Raw genomic sequence first — 24,819 nt, 5'->3', positions numbered from 1 at the left:
AATAATTTTCACTAAAGGTGAAGTGCTTTAGAAATGTGCACAGACAGCTAATTCAGTGAGACAGGGCAGTCTTTTTAACAAACGATGGTGAAACAATTGAATATCCATATGTAAAAAAAAATGAGCCGGCCAGGCACGGTGGCTCATGCCTGTTTTCCCAGCACTTTGGGAGGCTGAGGCAGGTGGATCACCTGAGGTCATGAGTTCAAGGCCAGACCAATCAATACGGTGAAACCCTGCCTCTACTAAAAATACAAAAAATTAGCCAGGCATGGCAGTGGGCATCTGTAATCCCAGCTTCTCGGGAGACTGAGACAGGAGAATCGCTTGAACCCAATGAGCTGAGATCATGCCACTGCACTCCAGCCTGGGCAACAGGCCTAAATGTAAAATCTGTAACTATACAATATTTAGAAGTATAAGAAAATCTCTGCAGCCTTTGATAAGACACATGAAAAAGAAAACAAAAGATAAAAATAATAAACTTGACTTCATCAAAATTAAAAACTTCTCCTTACCAAAAGATAGCATTAACTACCAAGGATGTGGTGTACCAACAACAAATCTTATATATTGCTGGTAGAAATGCAAAATTCTACCATACATTGCTGGTGGAAATACAGCCACCTTGGAAATGAGTTTGACTGTTTCTCATAAGCATACATTTATCATCTTATCTAACAACCCCACTCCTAGGTATTTACACATACAAAACCTACACATAAATGTTTTCAGGGTTTTTTTTGTTTGGTTTTTTTGTTTGTTTGTTTGTTTTTTGAGACAGAGTCTCACTCTGTCTCCCAGGCTAGAGTGCAGTGGCATGATATCAGCTCACTGGGTTCAAGCAATTATCTCTCCTGCCTCAGCCTCCCAAGTAGCTGGGCTTACAGGCGTGTACCACCATGCCCAGCTAATTTTCGTATTTTTAGTAGAGATGGGGTTTCGCCATGTTGGCCAGGCTGATCTCGAATTCCTGACATCGAGTAATTCAACCATCTCAGTTGCCTAAAGTGCTGGGATTACCCAGCGCCTGGCCCTTTCAGGGGCTTTATTCACAAACACCAAAAACTGGAAACAACCCAAATGTCAAACTGATAAGTAAATGTGGTATAACCATACAATGGAATGTACTCATACACGCAATAACATGGATGAATCTCCAATGTATTGTGCTGAAAATACATGCTGCATGATTGTGTCTAACATTCTGGAAACCGTAAACCTATCCCAAAAGAAAACAGATCAGTAAGTGACCGCCAGGAACTGGGGGCTGAAGGAAGGTATTGACTACAAAGGCATGTGAGGAAACTCTGAGGTAATGAAAATGTTCTCTATCTCAGGTAGGGTTGTATAATTTCAGTTTGTCAAAATTCATATGGTACATCTAAAAACTACCTTTTAAAAGATGAATTTTATTGTATATATATCATGCCTCTTTAAATTTGAGTTATTTTAAAGCCAGTTAGTTTGAGACCAGCCCAGCCAACATGGTGAAACCCCCGTGTCTACCAAAAATACAAAAATCAGCTGGACATGGTGGTGTAGGCCTATACTCCCAGCTACTTGAGAGGCTGAGGCAGGAGAATCTCTTGAACCTGGGAGGCGAGGGTTGCAGTGAGCCAAGATCGTGCTACTGCATTCCAGCCTGGGTGACAAAGTGAGACTCCATCTCAAAAATATATAAAAAATAATAATAATAAAGTCAATTAGTATAAGATTTTTCCTAGGCCTAAACCACACATTGAAATTGGTTTTTTTGTTTGTTTGTTTGTTTGAGATGGAGTCTCGCTCTGTTGCCCAGGCTGGAACGCAGTGGCACGATCTTAGCTCACCACAACCTCCGCCTCCCAGGTTCAAGCGATTCTCTTGCCCCAGCTCCCGAGCAGCTGGGATTACAGGTACCTGCCACCACACTCTGCTAATTTTTGTATTTTTAGTAGAAATGAGGTTTCACCACATTGACCAGGCTGGTCTCGAACTCCTAACCTCAAGTGATCCACCCACCTTGGCCTCCCAAATTGCTGGGATTACAGGCAGGAGCCACCATGCCCAGCCTGGCTTTTCATTTTAATAGCAACAAGTACTGAAAACCTTAAACCATAAGATCTTTTGTTCAAAAATGAAGCAGAGCTTCCGTGTTACTTTGCCAGATGAGCATAAGCATATAAAGGAATACTGAAGATTTTAGGACTCTTCTAGTTGAATTTATGTAGCCTCATACCACTTTCCTTCAATCAGTGAGGCCCTCTTTACTCTGGAAGAGGATTAAAATTACAAATCTAAATTTAATTTCAATAACAGCAAAAGAGTTATCATTCTCAACTTTTTTCTTCAGAAGCACTTCCACCAGGTATTGAAAAATTCACGATTATCTGACTCCAATCTCTTCTGAAGTGGTAATTTGACCAAAATAGCCAGGAGTTGTGCAGCAACATCCATAATTGATACCGCAGGACCATGAAAAGATTTAAGTCTTTCATATAGCCAAACATCCACCACATAGATCATCAATTAACTCCTCTAGGTCAAATTGTTATGAGGGGGCTTTTGCTCCCTCTCAAAAATAGTAAATGTCTCCCCAAGGATCAAACAAGGGTCCTTTCAAGCATTGTCCTTTCAGCAGCCAGAAAAATTCTGCATGAAGAATTTAATATTCTGCCTACATTGTTTGATAAATGTCTTGGGAAACACAATAATTCAAAACCATGGTTCTAATATATTTGAGTTTTATGTCAGCAGATGAGACTTCTTTTAGAATTATTGGCGTGTCTTAGCACTAATGCATGCCATGTGCTGAAATAGATAGCAACGCTTTCTTTACTAAAGCAGCAAAACCATGTTTGCCAAGCATCTCGGGAGCTCCAATGGTGTAAAGTACCAAATTTTACTAGCCAAACTTTTCATTATTAGAAAGATGTCAGTTTCCAATTTAAAAAAAAAAAGAGCTCACAACATACAAATTCTTTGATGGTATCAATGTACAAATAATGATTAAAATCAGATGTTGGCAGCCCTAAGAAACACTGGTATTTTTAGCCTGTTGAACGTTAAAGGAAAGTCGCTGCTGATACTTCTATGAATTCCAGCCAAACCTGAAAGAAATGTCAACAATTCTAATGCAGATGATGTCATCTGACAGAGGAAATGCTTCCGTTTTTTTTCTCTGCTCTAAAACAAACCAGCTCAATAATGTCCAATATTCTCAGCTTAACCATGGTGTCTTTGATTGTATGTGGCTTCCATGACTGGGTAGTATAATAAGCAAGTAAATAGGATGCTTCATGATAAAGCTTTGCTTGCCAAATCCAGCTTCCAGTCTTTGTCATTTAAGGTTCCCTCCAATGAAAGAACCATATTTTTCCAATGGCTAGTAAAAGTTTGCAGAACTTTATACCCATATGTGGGGATAAATATAAAACAAGATAAGCCTAAGCTACAATACACATTCTTTTCACATTTTCAGCCTAAATTATGTCAAATTCAGTGGCCTATAATTGTAATGGCAGCGCATATTTTCTTTTATTCTTAACAGGAATTTAATCTATTACAATATAGTAACAATGATAATTATATATTACCTGACCATGTACAGTAGCATTCCATGCTACTTCACTCTTATTTGGAATGAAATATATCTTAATATATTTTGACAGATATAAAAAATTATTTTGTTAAATTGGCTTTCTTCTTATAATGAAGAAAAAGTCACATATCTGGTTTAAACATCTCTGACTTTGATATATTAATTTCATAATGGCATACAGAGACTCAAAAAGTATTTACTCAATTTAAATGAATTATAAAGTCAAATAATTATTGATAGGACATTTTATCTTTTAGAGGAATACGTGCGGACTTAGAAGAAAAATGAAAACTCTCACTTAGGAGTTATATATTCTCTTATCCTCTCACTCCATTTTTCACTCATACATTGATTTTGAGCTACATCAGTGGTTCTTAGCCTTGACTATATATTACAATCACTTCAGAAGCTCTTAAATATTGATGACTGAACCCCATTCCAGATCAATTAGATTTAAATCTCTTGGGGTAGACGTGCACTTTCTTTTAATGGCCCAGTGATGTTATCATTCAGCCAGGATTGAGAACTACTGAGCCAAATAAACTAATTCTAGATCCCATCCTTAAAAGCTTATACTCTAGTACACACGAGTGTGTATATATTCTTAGATTACTGCATATACAAAGATAAATGTACCTGTCAATGCAAAGAAAACATATCAATATATCTTTGAACTACATTATGACAGACGTGCTTCAGGCGACAAAACAGAAGAGCTACATCCAATTTAATAATGAAGGAAAAATTAGGTGGAGAAGTACTGAAGATTTCTGAAGGAAGTAACGAATAAGCAGGAATTAACCAGAGGAAAGGATGGTGGGAAGAAACTCCAGGCATCAAATGGGGGGGGATGACAAAAGCAAAAAGAAAAGTAGGAAACAACAAGGTTAAAAACCAAGAATCACTCACGGTTATCAGTTCCCAATAAAGAATATTCATGTGAGGAAGGAAGAGTAAATAGGAAACTTTGGCAGAGAAAGAACGTGTAATATGCTTTGTGTATGTATATTAAGGTGCCTGAAGTTTATTTATTATAGGTGAAGGGCAGTCAGTGATGTGTTAAGTGGAGAAAGACACAATCAGGCTGCATTTGGGACAGATCTCTGGAAGCCACCAGGAAGACAGTGCTAACATGCACTGAGCATTTACCACGGTGCCAGTGTGCTGCTGAGCACTTTTCATTGATTGTCTTAACTAATCCTACCACAATTATATGGTAGATACTATTATCTTTATTTGACAAATGAGTAACTTCTCTAAGTCATATAATTATTAAGGAATAGAGAAGGGATTCAAAACTATTCTGATCCCTGAAGCCTAGGCCTTTGACCTCTAGGACGGATGGATTGGCAGGAGCAGAGTAAGAGGTAGAAGAGACTACACACTGATAAATTAGTTAGATAAAATTATCCCACATGAGAAACAATTAGGGCAATGGCACTAGGAGTGGAGAAGGAGAAACAGATTCCAGGAATATTTACAAAATTTAAAAATTATCAAACTCACATAATTCAGCCTTAAAAAGGAATGAAATTCTGACACATGTTACTATATGGACTAACCTTGAAAACACTGTGCTAAGTGAAATAAGATAGTCACGAAAGGGCAAACATTGTATGATTCCATCTTTAAAGTACCCAGAAAAGTCAAATTCAGACAAAGAAAATAGAACAGAAGTTACAAGGGGCAGAATCAAAAGTTATCAAGAATATATTGTGTGAAACAGAATGTTAAACCCACACAGATCCTTACTTCTTAAACCTATAGATCCAAAAGCTCTCCAGTAGTTTACAACATAGGAAAAGTAAATGAGTAGAGTTGATTATAACTTGCTTTAAGCTACTTATAAAAAGTAAAACTACTTGTAAAGTCTTTGAAAATTAGTTCAGCATAAACTTACCAAACTGCTTACTGTCTCAAAGGTAACTTAAAATAAATCAATCAGCATTTTATATATACTCTTATATGTCTATATTTTTGTGTTTTAGATATAGACCTTTTTTAAAACAAACAAACAAGTTACATGAAAAGTTACCCAATATATTACAAGCTCATAGAGCATAATAGGTCTAATCTAAAGCTTACTATGGTGCCAGAAGCTTTAAATACTCAATATATATTATCTCTGATAATTCTCAAAATTACAAGGTTGGCATTAGGGCCAATTTAAAGACTAAAACTGAATTTCAGTGAGTAATGTTACACAGTTTGCTTGCAAGTAGTGAACCTAGAATTTGAACCTACTGTGGTTTCAAAGCTTATGTTCTCAACCACTACCCCTAATCAATCCCTGATTAATATCCCTTAACTAATCTATTTCCCCATATCAGAAAAAGGACATGATGACATACAACACATAACAGTAGAATAAGTCCTTGACTCATCACACCAAACATCTGCAAAGTTCACACAGAATCCAGGCAAAAAGTGCCTCCAAAAGTAGTAGTGATGAAAACAAACATTTTACATTTGTAGTTAGTTTTACCTCAAAACCAAATGTTTCATAATTATTAGTTTAGCCTACATTTATTTACTAAATGTTATATATTATGTAAAAACAAAATTTAAAAACTCAATAAAACATTTTAATATGAACACTTACAGCAAAACTAACAACAGATTTGCTCAGAGATCTTGAACAGGTTTCATTAAATATCTGAAACATTATAAAACAGGTCAAATAGTTTCTGATCATCATTTTCTTTGTTCATGGGCTTTCACTATGCCCTATATCTTTTCCTAAGTAGCAAAATTTAAATATCTTGAAGATAAAATATTAAGGTGGTGCTTAACTATCTATTGCTACAGACTTGTACAGTGGCTCTGGATGATGGCTAAACCATTAGCTGGAGCAAAAACCTTTAAGTATTTTTCACATGTCCTAAATTGTATAACTAGAATTAGCCACAAGATGTATTTCATCTTTGTAAAAAGAACGTAATTTTTTAAATTTTTATAATCCAAAATTATCCAAGAATCTTTCTGCCATTACTATTAATTCCTTGAAAATTAATAATTCAGACCTATTTTTGGTATCAAAAGTTAACTATAAGCTAATTTTTTGTAGTTTCAATACCAAAAGAAATTAAGGAAAACTAGTACTTTAGTAGGCAGGGAGAAACAAAATTACTAGCAACAAAATCCCTCATGTAGGGAAAAGTTTCCATATAAGAATTCAGAAAAATTAGGTAGAGCAGGAAAAAAAATACTTTGTGGGCTTCTTTTGTATATTACATTTGATAATTAATTATCTCAAAACATTCCATAAACTACTGGTATGGATTTCTGGGTCTTTTAATTTTTATCTGCAGACAAAAAACAAGTTTCCCAATGTAAGAGACTGGTAAATAGATTACCTTTTAAAACAAATGCATTTTCTCTAAAGATGTATTCTAATTCATCTATTGAAATGAAAACTTTAGAAATGCTAAGCATGAATATTTTAAGAACTGATGGTTATATTAAAAACAACAATAAAGATACAATCTTCTTGGTTGTACCACATGTGGATGTATATAACACTACTGATCTGTACCTTTAGAAATGGTTAAGTTGGTAAATTTTATGTTACGTGTATTTTATCACAATTAAAAATTTTTTTAATCAATAGAAAAAACAATCTTCTAAAGGAAAAAACAAAACAAAATATATATAATTCTGATTAACATTATAGCTTGAAAATACTCAGGATATCCAATCACTGGCCACTGTCTGTCCCGATACCAAGAAGTTGGACACAGAACTATACCTTCTCTGATACAGGAATGTTGCTGGGTTCCTCTGTATTTCTTGGTTGCTTTACAGATTCACATCCATACATCCCATTTTTAAGAATATGAAGCTGAATATCAGTCACGTGCTGGTGTAGAGCCCTGTGAGGGCTCGTGGAGAGGGACTCATCATGCAGATTTTGAGTCATGCTAGCTGAACCACTGAGCACTGACTCCACATTAGAATTTGTTTGAGAGACCTGTGGAGAAAATACAACACCTGGAAGACTGACATACTGAGAACTTTCCCGATGACGTAACAAAGCTTCAGGCACGATTTTATGCTCATTTCCAGGAGATACAAGTATATCACTGGTGGCATTTTCTAAGTGTTTCCTATCTACTGGCCCAGAAGGTAGAACTGTGGGTTGCTGTAGCACAGTTTCAATTCTCTGTGATTTTTCAGTAGTTGCTTGAAGAGAGCATGGATTTAATTGTGGAACACTAGTTTGTATTACTGAAGGCTGGCCAAGCTGTTGAAATACTTGCTGAATTGGATGCTGAAGAATACCTGCTCTTCCAGAAGTCTGCGTCACCATAATTGGTACATTGACTTTATAAAGGTGACCTTAAAAAGGAGGAAACAAACTTGTAAGTATAATAGAATTAAAGTTTCCTTTGACAACAATCACAAAAAAAATCTCATCCACAACAGGCTAGAAAAAAATATACTGATATGTTAATGGTGGTTATCTCTAGGGGTTTTTCTTTTATTCTTCAGACATTTTTGGATTTTCCACAATCAATATATAAATTCTTATTTTTTAATTATGTATGTTTAGCTTTAATTCCAGACTTCTCCCACAATTATTTATATGTCACACTCTGAGATACAAAAAGGCCACCAATATTTAATCCATGAACCTCTTCCATTGTTTGATAAATTAATGTTATCAACCAAAAACTGGATTTTAACAAATATAATCATGTAAAATATAACTTTCATATATTTAAAATGCCATATAACAAGAAAATGCTATCCAAAAGAGAGTTTAATGATTTCAAAAGTAATCAAATTTCTTCTCCTTTCTTCCTTTAAAATAACACTATAAAAGAAAAAAAAAGGCTGGGTGCGGTGGCTCATGCCTGTAATCACAGCACTTTGGGAGGCCTGGGCGGCCGGATCACAAGGTCTGGAGATCGAGAACCTTCTGGCTAACACGGCGAAACCCCGTCTTTACTAAAAATACAAAAAATTAGACGGGCGTGGTGGTGGGCACCTGTAGTCCCAGCTACTCAGGAGGCTGAGGCAGGAGAATGGCGTGAACCCAGAAGGCAGAGCTTGCAGTGAGCCGAGATCAAGTCACTGCACTCCAGCCTGGGCGACAGAGTGAGACTCCGTCTCAAAAAAAAAGAAAAAAAAAAAGGACTTATTTTTGAGCACTGAGTTAGGTGCTTTACTTAAACTTGACAACAACCCAAAGAAGAGGTATGATCCTCTTCAAAATTAAGAGATGGTGCTCTGAAAAGCAGAGACTGGTTAACCTCAAAACTGTTGTTTGTTCTATCAGACCATGCAATCTCTAATAAGAAAGAGGACAAAGGTGGATCAATCTAATCTTTAATCCGTAATTAGAGCTAGCAGGAATGCAGGTAAGTTATTTTATTTTGTATTTGCTAAAATTTAGATAACTGACTTGAATTAGAAAAAATACATACAAAGAACTCCTATACAATATTGGGAAAGAGAACTGGGAATGAAATACAGGACAGGCCTAGTACAGTGTCTTTTTGTGGTAGACTGTCTCCATAACAATAAAAACCACCATTTATCATTACTTCTAAAATCTATTTTATTAAAAGTTCTTATAACTTCTGGTATACAGTCTATTAAAAAATCATGAAGCTTAACGTCCAAAAAATAGTACCAATGCTAAAAACAAAAATATTCTTAGAATATACTCTCACCAGATACAGTCTGTAGTGTCACACCTGCTGGTACATGAATGGGATAACCAGGAAAAGTAAAGTTTGCACTGGAGTTTGAAGTACCCTAGATATAAGAAATTTATATTAGAAAGTTAGAAAAGGACTTTACTTGTATCTTTTTTTCCCTGATCTCACAGGGAGTCAAAAAATCTGATTCTGGACAATAGTTTGACAATACTTAACATTTAACATTAGGGCTGAGTTCTTTGAATAAAACAGTTTTTCGATATTGATCATCCCATTAAGGATCAAGAAGAATCCTATTCTACAGTTATTAGCAACGAAGTCAGTAAGTCCTAATGAACAGTATAAACATTGACTCAAAAAACTTGCCCAAGACATAGCTTTGCAGGGCCATTGATTCTCAGATCTGCAAAAATTTGAAAGATTGATAACATCCAGTGTTGTTGAGAATGTGATAAAAATTGGTTTTCTCAAACCACTGTTTGTATGAATGTATATTGGTACAATCCTTTTGGAGGGTAATTTTTGCAATATATATACCAAAATTGAAAATACATATGACCTTTGACCCAGGAATTCTACTTTTAGAAATTTGTCCTGCTTATCACACAAACACACAGAAATATATACAAGCATAACCAATGGAATACTATATTAGAAAAATGCTGGAAATAATTTAAATGTTCACCAACAAAAGTTTGTTAATTAAACTGTGTTACATCCACTAAGGCCAATGTGTACTAACTGAAATTGAAAGCAGTACATCTGTATTACTAAATTAGAAAACAGAAATTACAGAAACAGTAAAAAGAGTATTCATACTTTTTACCCTGAAAACTAATATAGCTTTCATGAAAGAAGTCTGGATGGATAAACATCAAACAGTTAAAATGTTTATTCTTGGAGTATAAGACTACAGAGCTCTTTCTTTTATCTATAAATGTTTTGCTTTTTTACTTTTAAAAGACAGGGTTTCATTCTGTGGCCCAGGCTGAAGAGCAGTGGTGCAGTCATAACTCACTGTAACCTCCAATTCCTAGGCTCAAGTGATCCTCCTGCCTCAGCCTCTCAAGTAGCCAGGACTACAGGCACACACCACCATGGTCAGCTAATTTTTTTAAAAAAAATTTGTACAGGCCGGGCACGGTGGCTCACGCCTGTAATCCCAGCACTTTGGGAGGCCAAGGCGAGTGGATCACTTGAGGTCAGGAGTTTGAGACCACCCTGGCCAACATGGTGAAACCCCGTCTCAACTAAAATACAAAAAATTAGTTGGGCATGGTGGTGGGCGTCTGTAATCTCAGCTACTCAGGAGGCTGAAGCAGAAGAATCACCTGAACCTGGGAGGCGGAGGTTGCAGTAAGCCAAGATCATGCCACCACACTCTAGCCTTGGATGACAGAGTGAGACTCTGTCTCAAAAAAAAAAAAAACTGTAGCGATATGGTCTTGCTATGGTGCCCAGTACCTCAGTCTCCCAAAACACTGATATTACAGGTGTGAGCCACTGTGCTCAGCCTATTTTTACTTTTTATTAATATAAGCTTATTATTTATTTAAACAGGAAAAAAATATTTCCTTGAATTCCAAAGGCAGAGGTATTTCTTCATTGGTCTCCTATCAAAAGCAGCACCATACTTTCCAAAAATCCTATTGAGGTGTGTGGTTTTGGCTGTTCTTAGTGAAGAAATGGAAATAACTAGCCCACTAAGCATTTGCCCTAGAAAGGCAACCTATGGGCAGAAAGAAAATTAAAAACAGTTAGTATATACTCCCAGTACTATGGAAGAAAGATAAAAGTGAAAAGCTGCTATTCTTCTCTACCTGAAAAACTACTTGGTTTTCTATGTTAACATGTACATTTATCCTCTGCCTCCAAGTACTAAGGGGAAAAATATTAACAAGCTGTACTTCACGAAGGTACAAAATGACAAAAATATTCCAGTTTAATTAAAGTAAAAACTATGATGTTGCTTCATTCTGGAGGGGAAAAAAAAATCAGAAAAAAAACCTCAAAATTATCTATTTAGGATGTAACAAGGATATAACATTATACAGTGTATTAAAACCTCATACAACATAACTTCAGACATTTCCTAACCTTGTAGGTATAGTCTTGGAAGATGCTAATGACCTCTTGGCAAGAAAATGTCAATTCTGAAACTTCTGAGTTTTATTACATCTATGCTATAGATGTTATTCTGTCGCCCCACTCTTTACCACATCTTTTGTTTCTTTTGTTTGTTTGTTTGTTTGTTTGTTTCCTTTGAGACAGAATTTCGCTCTTGTCACCCAGGCTGGAGTGCAATGGCATGATCTCGGCTCACTGCAACCTCTGCCTCCCAGGTTCAAGCGATTCTCATGCCTCAGCCTCCTGAGTAGCTGGGATTATAGGTGCCCGCCACTAGGCCCGGCTAATTTTTGTACTTTTTAGTAGAGACAGGGTTTCGCCAGTTGGCCAGGCTGGTCTCAAACTCCTGATCTCAGGTGATCCACCTGCCTCAGCCTCCCAAAGTGTTGGGATTACAAGCATGAGCCACCGCGCCCAGCCACATTTTTTCACTTTCAGCTGGAGGGTAAGAAATTACATCTACGTTCAGCATTTTGCTACCACTCACTAACAGTGGGGCATATCTTTTAAAATATATTTTAAGTAAGCCACATACCAGTTCTGCTGTAGTAAAACTTGGAAGAGTTCTACCAGCAGGAATAACTAATGATGCTGCATAGAAAACAAAATAAATATGCGTTCATTAGAATTTACCAATTTAATAAAATCACTAAATATAGCTTATTTTTAAAAAATATTTTCTATCACTAACGGGTTAAACCATGGTGAATTCTAAACTTCCTGATTCCAAGTGAGGTAAAAAGTAATTATATTTTTTGCAACAACTTCAGATAAAGACTTTACAAATAAACTCCTTTAAGTGCCGAAAGAAAATATCTCATTGTAACCAACCACACTGTACTTTGGAAATCCATAACAAAACACCTAGATTGTCCTTAGTAAGTAAAGGTAGCACTAAATCTCTCTTACAACCCTTCACTGGAGAGAAAAAGTAATATTTATTAAAGAGGCACATTTCCAAGAGATTATAATATTGAGCATAAATTTGTAACCCAACATAAACCCATTCTAAATTGTATAGGTTCAAAATAAATTCCAACTCATTATTTTATGAAAAGTTACTTACAGTACTTTGGGCAAGTAAGCAAGCACACCTGAATAGTTTTAGGAACAAAAGAATAAGAACATGTCTCCTCAAGTCTCTGCAGTAAAACAGGTACAACTGCTAAAAACAAATCCCCAGATTGACAACTCGACTTACATTAGAGCTACAATCCCATATATCTTTCCTTTATTATCTACCAGTTTTTCTGTGCTAACCAGCCTTTCATTTATAATACATCTCAAAGATTGACCAGCTAGTTGTAAATGTAATCTATCATTTAAAAATAAGTGTAAAGAAAAAATAGTAACTACAGTAGAGGGATCTTAGTTGATCAGTGTAATCATATACCTTAGATACTCAAGGTTCATTTTACCTAAACTTGACGAAATATGGCTGTTAGAATGTCATTTTCCCTCATCTTTAATAAAAACACAATCTTTAGCATGTTTATGTGTTAATGTAATATTTATTATGGCTTGTTTTTCACATACTGCATTAAGGAAAATTGCCCCAAAGATCTGTTCCTGACATTAGAATCGCTCCATCACATAAAACAACTCATAAACAAACAACTCATAAAAGCTAACATTTTTTTAAACTAACCATTCCTTCCACGTTAAGACAACAGAAGAAAGGCTACAGATTGATGGTTAATGAAGCACAGAATTGTTTTTATCCTCTGTTCATCTATGACTTTCCTTATTAACAGGCATTATCTTAGAAAAGCTAAATTAGAAAGAATTGAACTGGCAGGAACACAATGGTATTAGTCTTCATTAGCTAAAGTGAGCAAAGCTTAAGCTGCTACAGCTTAAGTAATAGCCTGAGAGGAAACAAAAATCTGTTAACACATTGTCTAAAGCAATTAAAAGAATTCCTTGAGAAAAAATAGCAACAATCATCCTCTTTTAAATACTTGCAATAAATCCTGTAAGATAATTATCTATATTTAAATAAATCAAACAGGACTATAAGAGAGTTTTTAAAGTTTCTTTATAGACATTGGAATAAAAGCATTGAACAGTTTTATAATGAAGTTTCATGCAGCTCCTACTTAATTTTGATACTAAACTAACAAGTTATATAATTGAACATATAAAAATAACTTGTGATCAACCACACCGTACTTTGGAAATCCATAACAAAACACCCAGATTGTCCTTAGTAAGTCAAGGTAGCACTGAATCTCTCATATAAATCATATAAAAATAACAAGTTATTTTTACATATTCACGTTATACCTTTAAATGTACGTGAAACAAATTTTAATATTCAAGATGGTTTTAATAACAAAGTAAGTTTTAAATGAGTATGTATTTTTACTCAAACTAAAAGTGTCATAACTTTGATCTTCACGTATATGTTCTAGAAATACTACATTTTTTTAACTTTTAAGTTCAGGGGTACATGTGAAGGTTTGGTTCCACAGGTAAATTCATGTCACAGGGGTTTGTTGTACAGATTATTTCATTACCCAGGAATTAAGCCCAGTACCCAGTAGTTATCACCCTCCACCCTTAAGCAGACCCAGTGTCTGTTGTTTCCTTGTGTTCATGAGTTCTCATCATCTAGCTCCCACTTGTAAGTGAAAACACGCAGTATTTGGTTGTCTTTCCTGCTTTAGTTTGTTGAAGATAATAGCCTCCAGCTTCATCCGTGTTCCCACAAAAGACATGATCTCATTCTTTTTTATGGCTGCATAGTATCCATGGTATATATGTACCACATTCCCTTTATCCAATCTGTCACTGATGAGCATTTAGGTTATTCCCTGTCTTTGCTACTGTGAAAAAATGCTGCAATGAACATTCGCATGCATCTTTATGGTAGAATGCTTTATATTCCTCTGAGTATATACCCAGTAATGGGATTGCTGGGTCAAATAGCAGTTCTGCTTTTAGCTCTTTGAGGAATTGCCATACTGTTTTCCACAATGGCTGAACTAATTTACACTCCCACCAACAGTGTGTAAGTATTTCCTTTTCTCTACAACCTCACCAGTATCTATTAGTTTTTTACTTTTTAACAATAGCCATTCGGACTGGTATGAGATGGCATCTCCTTGTGTTTTTGATTTGCATTTCTCTAATGATCAGTAATATTGAGCTTTTTTCCATATGCTTGTTGGCTGCATGCATGTCTTCTTTTGAAAAGTATCTGTTCGTGTCCTTTACCCACTTTTTAATGGGACTGTTTGTTTTTCTCTTGTAAATTTAAGTTCCTTATAGATGCTGGATATTAGACCTTTATCAGATGCATAGTTTGCAAATATTTTCTCCCATTCTGTAGGCTGCTTCCTCTGTTGATAGTTTGTTTCACTGTGCAGAAACTCTTAAGTTTAATTAGATCTCACTTGTAAATTTTTGCTTTTCTTGTGATTGCTTTTGGTGTCTTCATCATGAAATCTTTGCCTGTTCCTATGTCCAAGATGGTATTGCCTAGGTTGTTTTCTAGGGTTTTTACAGTTTGGGATTTTACATTTAAGTCTTTAATCCATCTTGAGTTGATTTTTGTAAGTGGTATAAGAAAGGGGTCCAGCTTCAGTCTTCTGCATATGGCTAGCCAGTTATCCCAGCACCATTTATTGAATTGAGCGTCCTTTTCCCATTGCTCACTTTTGTTGACTTTGTCAAAGGTCAGATGGCTATAGACGCGCAGTCTTACTTCCTGGCTCTCTATTCTGTTCCATTGGTCTATGGATCTGTTTTTGTGCCTGTACCATGCTGTTTTGGTTACCATGGCCCTGTAGTATAGTTTTAAGTCAGGTAATGTGATGCCTCCAGCTTTGTCTTTTTTGTTTAGGATTGCCTTGGCTATTCACGCTCTTTGTTAGTTCCATATGAATTTTAAGTGTTTTCCAGTTCTGTGAAGAATTTCATTGGAATTTGATAGGAATAGCATTAAATCTGTACATTGTTTTGGGTAGTATGGCCATTTTAATAATATTGATTCTTCCTATCCATGAGCATGGGATGTTTTCCCATTTGTTTGTGTCTTCTCTGATTTCTTTGAGCAGGGTTTTGTAATTCTCATTGTAAAGATCTTTCACCTCCCTGGTTAGCTGTATTGCTAGGTGTTTTATTCTTTTTGTGGCAAAGGAATTGCGCTCCTGGTTTGCCTCTCAGCTCGGCTATTGTTGATATATAGGAATGCTAGTGACTTTTGCACATTGATTTTTGTATCCTAAAACTTTGCTGAAGTTGTTTATTACCTGAAGGAGCTTTTGGCCAAGACTATAGAGTTTTCTACATATAGAGTCATGTCATCTGCAAATAGGGACAGTTTGACTTCCTCTCTTCCTATTTGGATGTCCTTTATTTCTTTGTCTTGCCTGACAGCTCTAGCTAGGACTTCCAATACTATGTTGAATAGGAGTGGTGAGAGAGGGCATACTTGTCTTGTGCTGTTTTCAAGGGGAATGCATTCAGCTTTTCCCCATTCAGTATAATGTTGGTTGTAGGTTTGTCATAGATGGCTTGTATTATTTTGAGGTATGTTCCTTCAATACCTAATTTCTTGAGTTTTTAACATGAAAGGCTGTTGAATTTTATCTAAAGCCTTTTCTGCATCTATTGAGATAAGCACTTGGTTTCTGTCTTTAGCTTTGTTTATGTAATGAATCACATTTATTGATTTCAGTGTGTTGAACCAACTTTGCATTCCAGGGATAAAGTCTACTTGATCATGGTGGATTCGCTTTTTGATGTGCTGCTAAATTCGGTTTACAAGTATCAAGTATTTCATTAAGGATTTTTGCAGCGATGTTCATCAGGAATATTGGCCTGAAGGTTTCTTTTTTGTTGTGTCTCTCCCAGGCTTTGGTATCAGGATGATACTGGCCTCACAGAATTGGCTGGGGAGGAGTCCTTCCTCCTCAATTTTTTGGAATAGTTTCAGTAAGAATAGTAGCAGCTCTTTTTGTACATCAGGTAGAACTCAGCTGTTTATCCATCACATCCTGGGCTTTTTTTGGTTGGTAGGCTATTTATTACGGATTCAATTTTGGAGTTCCAATAAGGAACTGTTCAGGGAATCAATTTCTTCCTGGTTAAGTCTTGGGAGGATGTATGTGTTCAGGAATTTATTCATCACCTCTAGGCTTTCTAGTTTGTGTGCATAGAGGTGTTTTTCACAATAGTTTCTGATGGTTATTTTCATTTCTGTGGGGTCAGTGGTAACATCCCTTCATTTCTAATTGTGTTTATTTGGATCTTCTCTCTTTATTAGTCTAGCCAGCAGTCTATCTATCTTATTAATTTTTTCAAAAACCAACTCCTGGATTCATTAATCTTTTGAATGGTTTTTTGTGCCTTGATTTCCTTCAGTTCCGCTCTAATTTTGGTCTTCTGCTAGCTTTGGGGCTGATTTGTTCTTGCTTCTCTGATTCTTTCAATTGTGATGTTACATTATTAATTTGAGATCTCTCTAAGTTTTTGATGTGGGCATTTAGTGCTATGAATTTCCCTCTTAACACTGCCTTAGCTGTGTCCCAGAGATTCTGGTGTATTGTATCTTTGTTCTCATTAGAAATTTAAAAATAAATTTTAACATAGCAAGAATTCAATTCCACAAACATAATTTTAAGAATGTTGTAATACACTAACATGGCATAACAATATCCACATTCATAAGTGTATTGTTTCTTATTCACCATCAAAAATCCTTTGATACATTGTGGCAGTTATAGTTTTGTGATTCTTGGATCTTCTTTGAACCAACCCAAATAAAATTACATGATTCACGAAATACAGAAACAGGTGAATTTCTTCTTTGTGAATACTCATTAGCATAAAAGATGTCTCCTGATGACCAAACAATATTCTAACTCTCAAATCACCTAAAGAACCAACCACATTGCTGAAATTTTCAACACATCTAAGTTGAAGAACAATTGGACATATAGTTTAACACCTATATTTTAGGAGTTTTAATGCTCAAATATGAAAGCCACCACAAAAGTCTCAGTGTCCCTGTTCTTCCCTTCCCTTCCTTCCATCATGACTGATAGTATCATTTCAAAAAGATCATGTGACATGAAGACCAAATACAGAAGCTGACTTGAAGTCCCCTAGAAATAAGGTAATCATAGGGTGACTACACGTCCCAGTTTGCCCAGGACAGTCCCAGTTTATACCTGTTAGTTATTCTGAGGTAATTATTAATAGAATCTCATTTCTCTCTCTCTCAAAATTAAATTATATATTACATATAGTCACCCTAAGTGCAGAACAACAGTTCTCGGAGTGTAATATACAAACCACTGAGGGTACCTAAGACCATTTTCAGTGTGTTCATAAGGTCAAAACTATTTTCATAATACCAAGACAAAGTATGCCTTTTTCTCATTTAGTGTTTTTATTTGGTTTTGTTGACATTTGAACTGATGATGCAAAAGCAATAACAAGTAAAACTGTAGCCATCTTAGCATGAATTAAGGTAGTAGCACCAAACCTTGCAAGTGGTCTCTTTATTCTCCATTGCTACTCACCACTAAAATAACACAACAGACAAAAGCAGCATGAACAACCACAAAGATATTTCACTTAAGATAAGAAAGTCCTTTGCATAATCTAAGAATTATTAATTATACTAAATTTCAACTAGCAAGTATACTTCCTTTTAATATTTTATGAGGTGAAATAGAAAGATAAAGCATTTCTGCAGCATACAAAAGTACAAAAAGTACAAGGAAAAGCATTTGTGCCATTGTTTAAGCTGGGAGTTAATATAGCCTTTTTTTTCTAAGGTGGCAGATTAACGCGTTAGCAGGCCTCTGCAATTTGGATATAATAAAATAGTAAATAAAGATCAATGGTGTAAGCTTTAATTCAAGAAGGAAAATGGGAATCCACTGGAGTCATGCAGGATACTCCAAATCCCAGAGACAAGAATCCCACCAAACAGTCACTGTGATGGCATTTGGCTGATGAAAGTAAGTGAAGCCCCAGTACATGAGAGAGAAAGACAGCCTCCCTCAGTGACTCACCTTTCCACTGGAGATCAGAGCAACCCAAGCTGAGGGAGAACTTTTTTTTTCTCCCAAGCCCTGAAGCTAACCTGGGGAGAGGGCTGTAGACACTGTGAGGGAAAAACACTAGAAGAAGCTGCAGATACTTTCCCAGACATAGGACCAAGCACAGGATGCTATTTTTAATCTGTGTGCATACAAAGTCAGCCATTCTAAGCAACCCAGCTGCATGGCCATACAAGCATTTTACTCTTGGGCCAGAGACTAGAGCACCTGCTCGGGAGCAGGATAGTAGTCTCCACAGTCTCCACCACTTCTGAGGTGGAAAGCACCTCAGAAGTAGGTACTGGAATTATACTCTTCCCTATTGCAAGCTTGGAGTGGGAGGAGAGCTGCTACCGCTGCAGTTTCTCCTGGGCAATGAGACTTGCAACCATGGCCAGCTTGGCAATCTGAAACTGAACTGCATGTGCCATCACTTGGTACCCCTGCCTGTTCCCCTGGGATCGAGGTGAAGTGGGGTCCCCTCTGCTCCACCCTCAGGCAGAAATCCAGGCATTCAGGGCACTCACTTGCCTGAACCAGCAGCCTGAATCACTCATCTTTCATGGGCAGAGATCATGGTGCAGCAGGGTCATCTCCACTCCATGCCCAGGCAGATGTCCAGACCTTTGGAGCACCCACTCACCTTGATTAACAGCCTGACCCACTCCACCCTTCCTGTGCAGAGATCCTGGTGCAAGGGGGCCCTGTCTGCTACACACCTAGGCAGATCTCCAGGTATTCACAGCACCTGCTTGCCTGGTCCAGCAGCCTGAGTCATCCCACCTCTCCTATGCAGAGATCTTGATGCAGGGAGGCCCTCTCCACTCCATGCCCAGACAGATCTCCAGGTATCTTGAGCACTCACTACCCTGGATTAGAATTTTAGGCTATCCCCCATCATTGTGCAGAGAACCTGGGGCAAGGAGGTTCCCCAGTTCCATGCCTAAATACACCTCTGGGCACCTGGTGGCTGCACAGTGGATTCTCCCTCAGCATCAGTGCTTGTACCTGCCACTGAGGGACCTGTAGATGGATGTGCCCAGTCTGGCCCCACTCTTCGTGGCCCCTGCCCTCCCAGACTGTCCAAGGTCAATGCTAAAGAAAAAATCTTAAAGGCAGCTAGAGAAAAAGGTGAGATCATGTACAAAAGGAAACCCTTTAGGCTAAAAGCAGATGTCTCAGCAGAAACCTTACAAGCCAGGACAGACTAGGGGCCTATTTTCAGTATTCTTAATGAAAAGAAATTCCAACCAAGAATTTCATACCCTGCCAAGTTAAGTTTCATAAGCACAGCAGAAATAAAAGCTTTTCCAGACATGCAAGCATTAAAGGAATTAGTTACGACTAGACCACCATTACAAGAGCTCCTTAAGGGAGCTCTAAACATGGAAACAAAAGACCAATGCCAGCTACCATGAAAACACACTTAAGCACACAGACCCTATAAAGTAACCACACAATAGAAACTACAAAGCAGCCAGCTAACAATTTCATGATAGGATCAAAACCTTACATATCAGTCAGACAGTGACTCATGCCTGTAATCCCAACACTTTGGGAGGCCGAGGCAGGCAGATCACTTGAGGTAAGGAGTTCATGATCAGCCTGGCAACATGGCAAAACCGTGTCTCTACTAAAAATACAAAAATTAGCCAGGTGTGGTGATGCTCGCCTGCAGTCCCAGCTACTCAGGAAGCTGAGGCAGGAGAATCTCTTGAACCCGGAGACGAAGGTTATAGTGAGCTGAGATTGTGCCACTCTACTCCAGCCTGAGTGACAGAGCAAGACTCCATCCGAATAAAAAAAAAAACCTCACATATCAATATTAACCTTGAATGTAAATGGTCTAAACACTCCACTAAAAAGACACAAAGTGGTAAGTTGTATAAAAAACAAGATGCACGTAACAACACCCATAGGCTCAAAATAAAGGGCTGAAGAGTGATCCACCAAGCAAATAGAAAACAAAAAAGAGCAGAGGTCACTATTATTATATCAGACAAAACAGACTTTAAACCAACAACAATAAAAAAAAGACAAAGAAGGCCATTATATAATGATAAAGCCTTCAATTCAACAAGAAGGCTTAACTATCCTAAATATACACTCATCCAAAACTGGAGCACCCAGAATCACAAACAAGTACTTCTAGACCTACAAAACTCTTATACAGCCACACGATAATAGTGGGGGATTTCAACACCCTACTGAAAATATTAGATCATCGAGGCAGAAAACTAACAAAGGAATTCTGAATTTAAACTTGACCAATTAGACCTCATGGACATCTACAGAATACTCCACCCATTGACCACAGAATAATACTCCCATCATCTGCACATGGAACATACTCCAAAACCGAACATAGGCTCAGCCATAAAGCAAATCTCAATAAATTCCAAAAAATGAACATCATACCAACCATACTCACAGACCACAGAGGAATAAAAATAGAAATCCCCTTTTCCACCCACTCCTGCCTCCCACCAAGCACTGCTCCAGCTGTATCATGTTCACTCTGATCTCTGGAATCCTGCTAAGCCAGCACCACTGCATCTCCCTTCAGCCTCCATCATGATTATCTACCCGGACCTTATTAGCCATGATGAGCTGTTCTCCAGCATTTACAATATCTGGGAGATTGCAAGTGGTCTGTGCATGTAAGTGGGATGGGGGGGTGGGGAGGAAGATGGTCAGTAGGACAGAGGGTGACATTGACAGAAATGCCTCCGCAGAAGGCCCTGAGGGTGAAGGTACCAAAAGCACATTAATCACTTATGTTGATACTGTCATGAACCATCACTTGCAGGAAACAAACTTCACAAAAGAAGCCTACAAGAAATACATCAAAGATTACATAAAATCAATCAAAGACCAACTTGAAGAACAGAGACCTAAACAGTAAAAGCTTTTATGACAGAGGCTGTAGAACAAACCAAGCACATCTTATTAATTTCAACAACTACCAGTTTTTTACTGGTAAAAATGTGAATCCAGAAGGCATGGTTGCTCTGCCATGAGGATGGTGTGACCCTGTATATGATTTTCTTTAAAGATGGTTTAGAAATGGAAAAATGTTAACCAATTGGCAATTTCTTTAGTTCTATCACCTGTCTTCATAACTGCCTGCTGCCTATCACCCACAGGACACAATGACTTAAGGTAAATTAGACTGATGTCATCTCAAGCTCTTCATTTATTTTGACCATTATATATTTGGAGTGGAAGTATTGTTTTTAAGAAAAACATGTCAGCCAGCATGGTGGCTCACACCTGTAATCCCAACACTTTGGGAGGCTGAGGTGGGCGGATCACAAGGTCAGGAGTTGGAGACCATCCTGGCCAACATGGTGAAACCCTGTCTCTACTAAAAATACAAAAATTAGCTGGGCATGGTGGAACATGCCTATAATCCCAGCTACTTGGCAGGCTGAGGCAGGAGAATTGCTTGAACCAGGGAGTCGGAGGTTGCAGCGAGCCGAGATCATGCCACTGCACTTTAGCCTGGTGACAGAGTAAGACTCCGTCTCCAAAAAAAAAAAACAATTTGTCATGTAGGTTGTCTAAAAATAAAATGCACTTAAAGAATCCTTTTTAATTTAATATATGTTTATGCTAAATGCATCCTATAGTGTTCCTGTAGAGGTTAGAGCCTGGTTTTAAGCCACTACTAGGATGAATAAGACTATCAGTAGATAACTTCTATAGAAGGAATTACTTCTGGGACTGGGATATAAAAAAGAATCAAAAGTTTTAATTCTCAGTTGAGTAAAGGAAGAGACCACGCTCATAGCAGTATCAACATCTGAAGTAGGGCCTTTTACATTTTATCACCTACAACAGAAGTAGTTAACGCTGGAAGACATTACCAAGAGAAAAAAAGAGACTAATACAGTTGGAAGCAAAAAACAACTAAAACAAAACTATACCAAGATTTCTCCAAATCACACAATTACATGGAAATTTTAAAACTTGCTCCTGAATGACTTTTGGGTAAACAACAAAGTTAAGGCAGAAATCAAAAAATTCTTTGAAATAAATGAAAACAGACACAACACACCAAAAATCTCTGAGATGAAGCAAAAGCAGTGTTAGGAGGAAACTGTATAGTACTAAATGCCTACTACAAAAAGTTGGAAAGATCTCAACAACAATTTAACATCACACCTAAAGGAACTAGGAAAACAAGAACTAACCTAGAGCCAGATGAAAAGAAATAACTACAATCGAAGTGAGACACAACAAAATTGAGATCCAAAAATTCATATAAAGAATCAATGATTTTCTGACAGTGATCATTAAGGGGGAGAAAAAGAATCAATGAAACCAAAACCTGGTTCTCTGAAAGGATAAACAAAATTGATAGAACACTAACTAGATCAACAAAGGAAAAAAAGGGAAGATTCCAATAAGCACAGTCAGAAATTACAAAGATGACATTACAACCAATCCCACAGAAATACAAAAGATCCTCAGAGACTATTAGAACACCTCTACATACAAAACTAGAAAATCTAGAGGAAACGGATAAATTCCTAGAAACAAAATCTCCCAAGATTGAATCAGGAAGAAATTAAAACTCTGAACAGACCAATATTGAGTTCCAAAATTGAGTTAGTAATAAAAAACCTACCACCCAAAAGAAGCCCCAGACCAGATGGACTCACAGCTGAATTCTACCAGATGTTCAAAGCAGTGCTGATACTACTCCAAATATGCTGAAAACTATTCCAAAATGTTGAGAAGGGACTCCTCTCTAACTCATTCTACGAAACCAGCATCACCCTTATACCAAAACCTGGAAAAGACATGATAAAAAAAAGAAAGAAAAGTAAAGTATAGGCCAATATCCCTGATGAACATAGAGCAAAAATCCTCAACAAAATACTAGGAAACTGAATTCAGCAGCACATCAAAAGTTAACTCACCACAACTAAATAAGCTTCATTCCTGGGTTGTAAAGTTGGTTTAACACACACAAATCAATAAATATGATTTATTGACAAATACAATAAACAATTAGAACATACAAACAGAATTAAAAGCAAAAACCTATGATCATCTCAAAATACATGGAAAAAGCTTTTGGCAAAATCCAACATGACTTCAGGATAAAAGAAAAACCCTCAAGAAACCAGGCATTGAAGGAACATACCTCAAAATAATAGGAGGAATCTATGACAAACTCACAGCCAACATCATGCTAAATGGGCAAAAATTGGAAGCATTCTCCCTGAGAACCAGAACAAGACAAGGATGCCCAATTTCACCACTCCTATTCAATATAATACTGGAAGTATAGAGCAATCACTCAAGAGAAAAAGTAAAAGGCATCCAAATAGGAAAAGAAGTCAAACTATCTCTCTTTGCTGATAATATGGTCTTATACCTAGAAAACCCTAAGGACTTCACCAAAAGACTCCTAGAACTAATACATGACTTCAGTTAAGTTTCAGGACACAAAACCAATGTATAAAATTAGTAGCATTTCTTTACACCAACAACGTTCAAGCTGAACGCCAAATCAAGAACACAATCCCATTTACAATAGCCACACGCAAAAATAAAATACCTAGGAACACATCTAATCAAGGAAGGAAACGATCTCTACAAGGAGAACTACAAAACACTGCTGAAATAAATCATAGATGACACAAACAAATGGAGAAACACTCAAGCTCATGGAATACAAGAATCAATATCATTAAAATGGCCATACATCCTAAAGCAATCTACAGATTCAATGCTATTCCTATCAAACTACCAATGTCATTTTTCACAGAACTAGAAAAAAACTATTCTAAAATTCATATGCAACCAACAAGGAGCCTGAACAGCCAAAACAATCATAAGCAAAAAAGAATACAACTGGAAGCTTCATATTACAGAACTTCAACACATACTATAAGGCTATAGTAACCAAATGGCATAGCAACAGTACAAAAACATACATATAGACCAATGAAACAGAATAGAGAACTCTGATATAAAGCCACACACCTACAGCCATCTGATCTTTGACAAAGTCGACAAAAATAAGCAATAGGGAAAGGACTCCCTATTCAATAAATGGTGCTGGGGTAACTGGTAGCCACATGCAGAAGAATGAACTAGACTCCCACCTTTTACCATATACAAAAATTAACTCAAGATGTAACTGGGCAGCTTAACTTCAAAATACATTTTAAAACTTTTCTTTTTCCTTTCCCTTTGGATTCAAGACTTAACCTTGAAGCAAACTACAGAAGCCTTTTCCCTTAGCCTGAAAACAGACTTCATGTCCTTCCCCTTCTCACTGCATATACTCCCTTCACATTTATCTAACTGTATGCCAATATCTAATTATGTGCCTAGTTAGAAGTTCTAGGGGCTAATCTTGAGACAA

General features: G+C 36.9%; 1 protein-coding gene and 1 pseudogene across 1 annotated transcript in view; one reads left to right on the top strand and one right to left on the bottom strand.

Annotated features, from left to right (window-relative positions):
* STON1 (stonin 1) overlaps positions 1-24,819 on the bottom strand; it is a 147,106-nt gene that overhangs the window by 24,735 nt on the left and 97,552 nt on the right. The window contains exons 7-9 of the mRNA XM_038006916.2: positions 11,912-11,967; positions 9,262-9,346; positions 7,332-7,921 (exon numbers count right to left, since the gene is read on the bottom strand). Of these exons, the coding sequence (XP_037862844.2) occupies positions 7,332-7,921; positions 9,262-9,346; positions 11,912-11,967 (731 nt within the window). The remainder of the gene's footprint in view (positions 1-7,331; positions 7,922-9,261; positions 9,347-11,911; positions 11,968-24,819) is intronic.
* LOC103220305 (translationally-controlled tumor protein-like) lies at positions 21,009-21,515 on the top strand (annotated as a pseudogene).

This window comes from Chlorocebus sabaeus, chromosome 14 (genome assembly GCF_047675955.1).
Source record: "Chlorocebus sabaeus isolate Y175 chromosome 14, mChlSab1.0.hap1, whole genome shotgun sequence".
NCBI lineage: Eukaryota > Metazoa > Chordata > Mammalia > Primates > Cercopithecidae > Chlorocebus > Chlorocebus sabaeus.
Note: the sequence above shows the minus strand (reverse complement) of the source record. Positions and strands in the feature narration are given on the sequence as shown.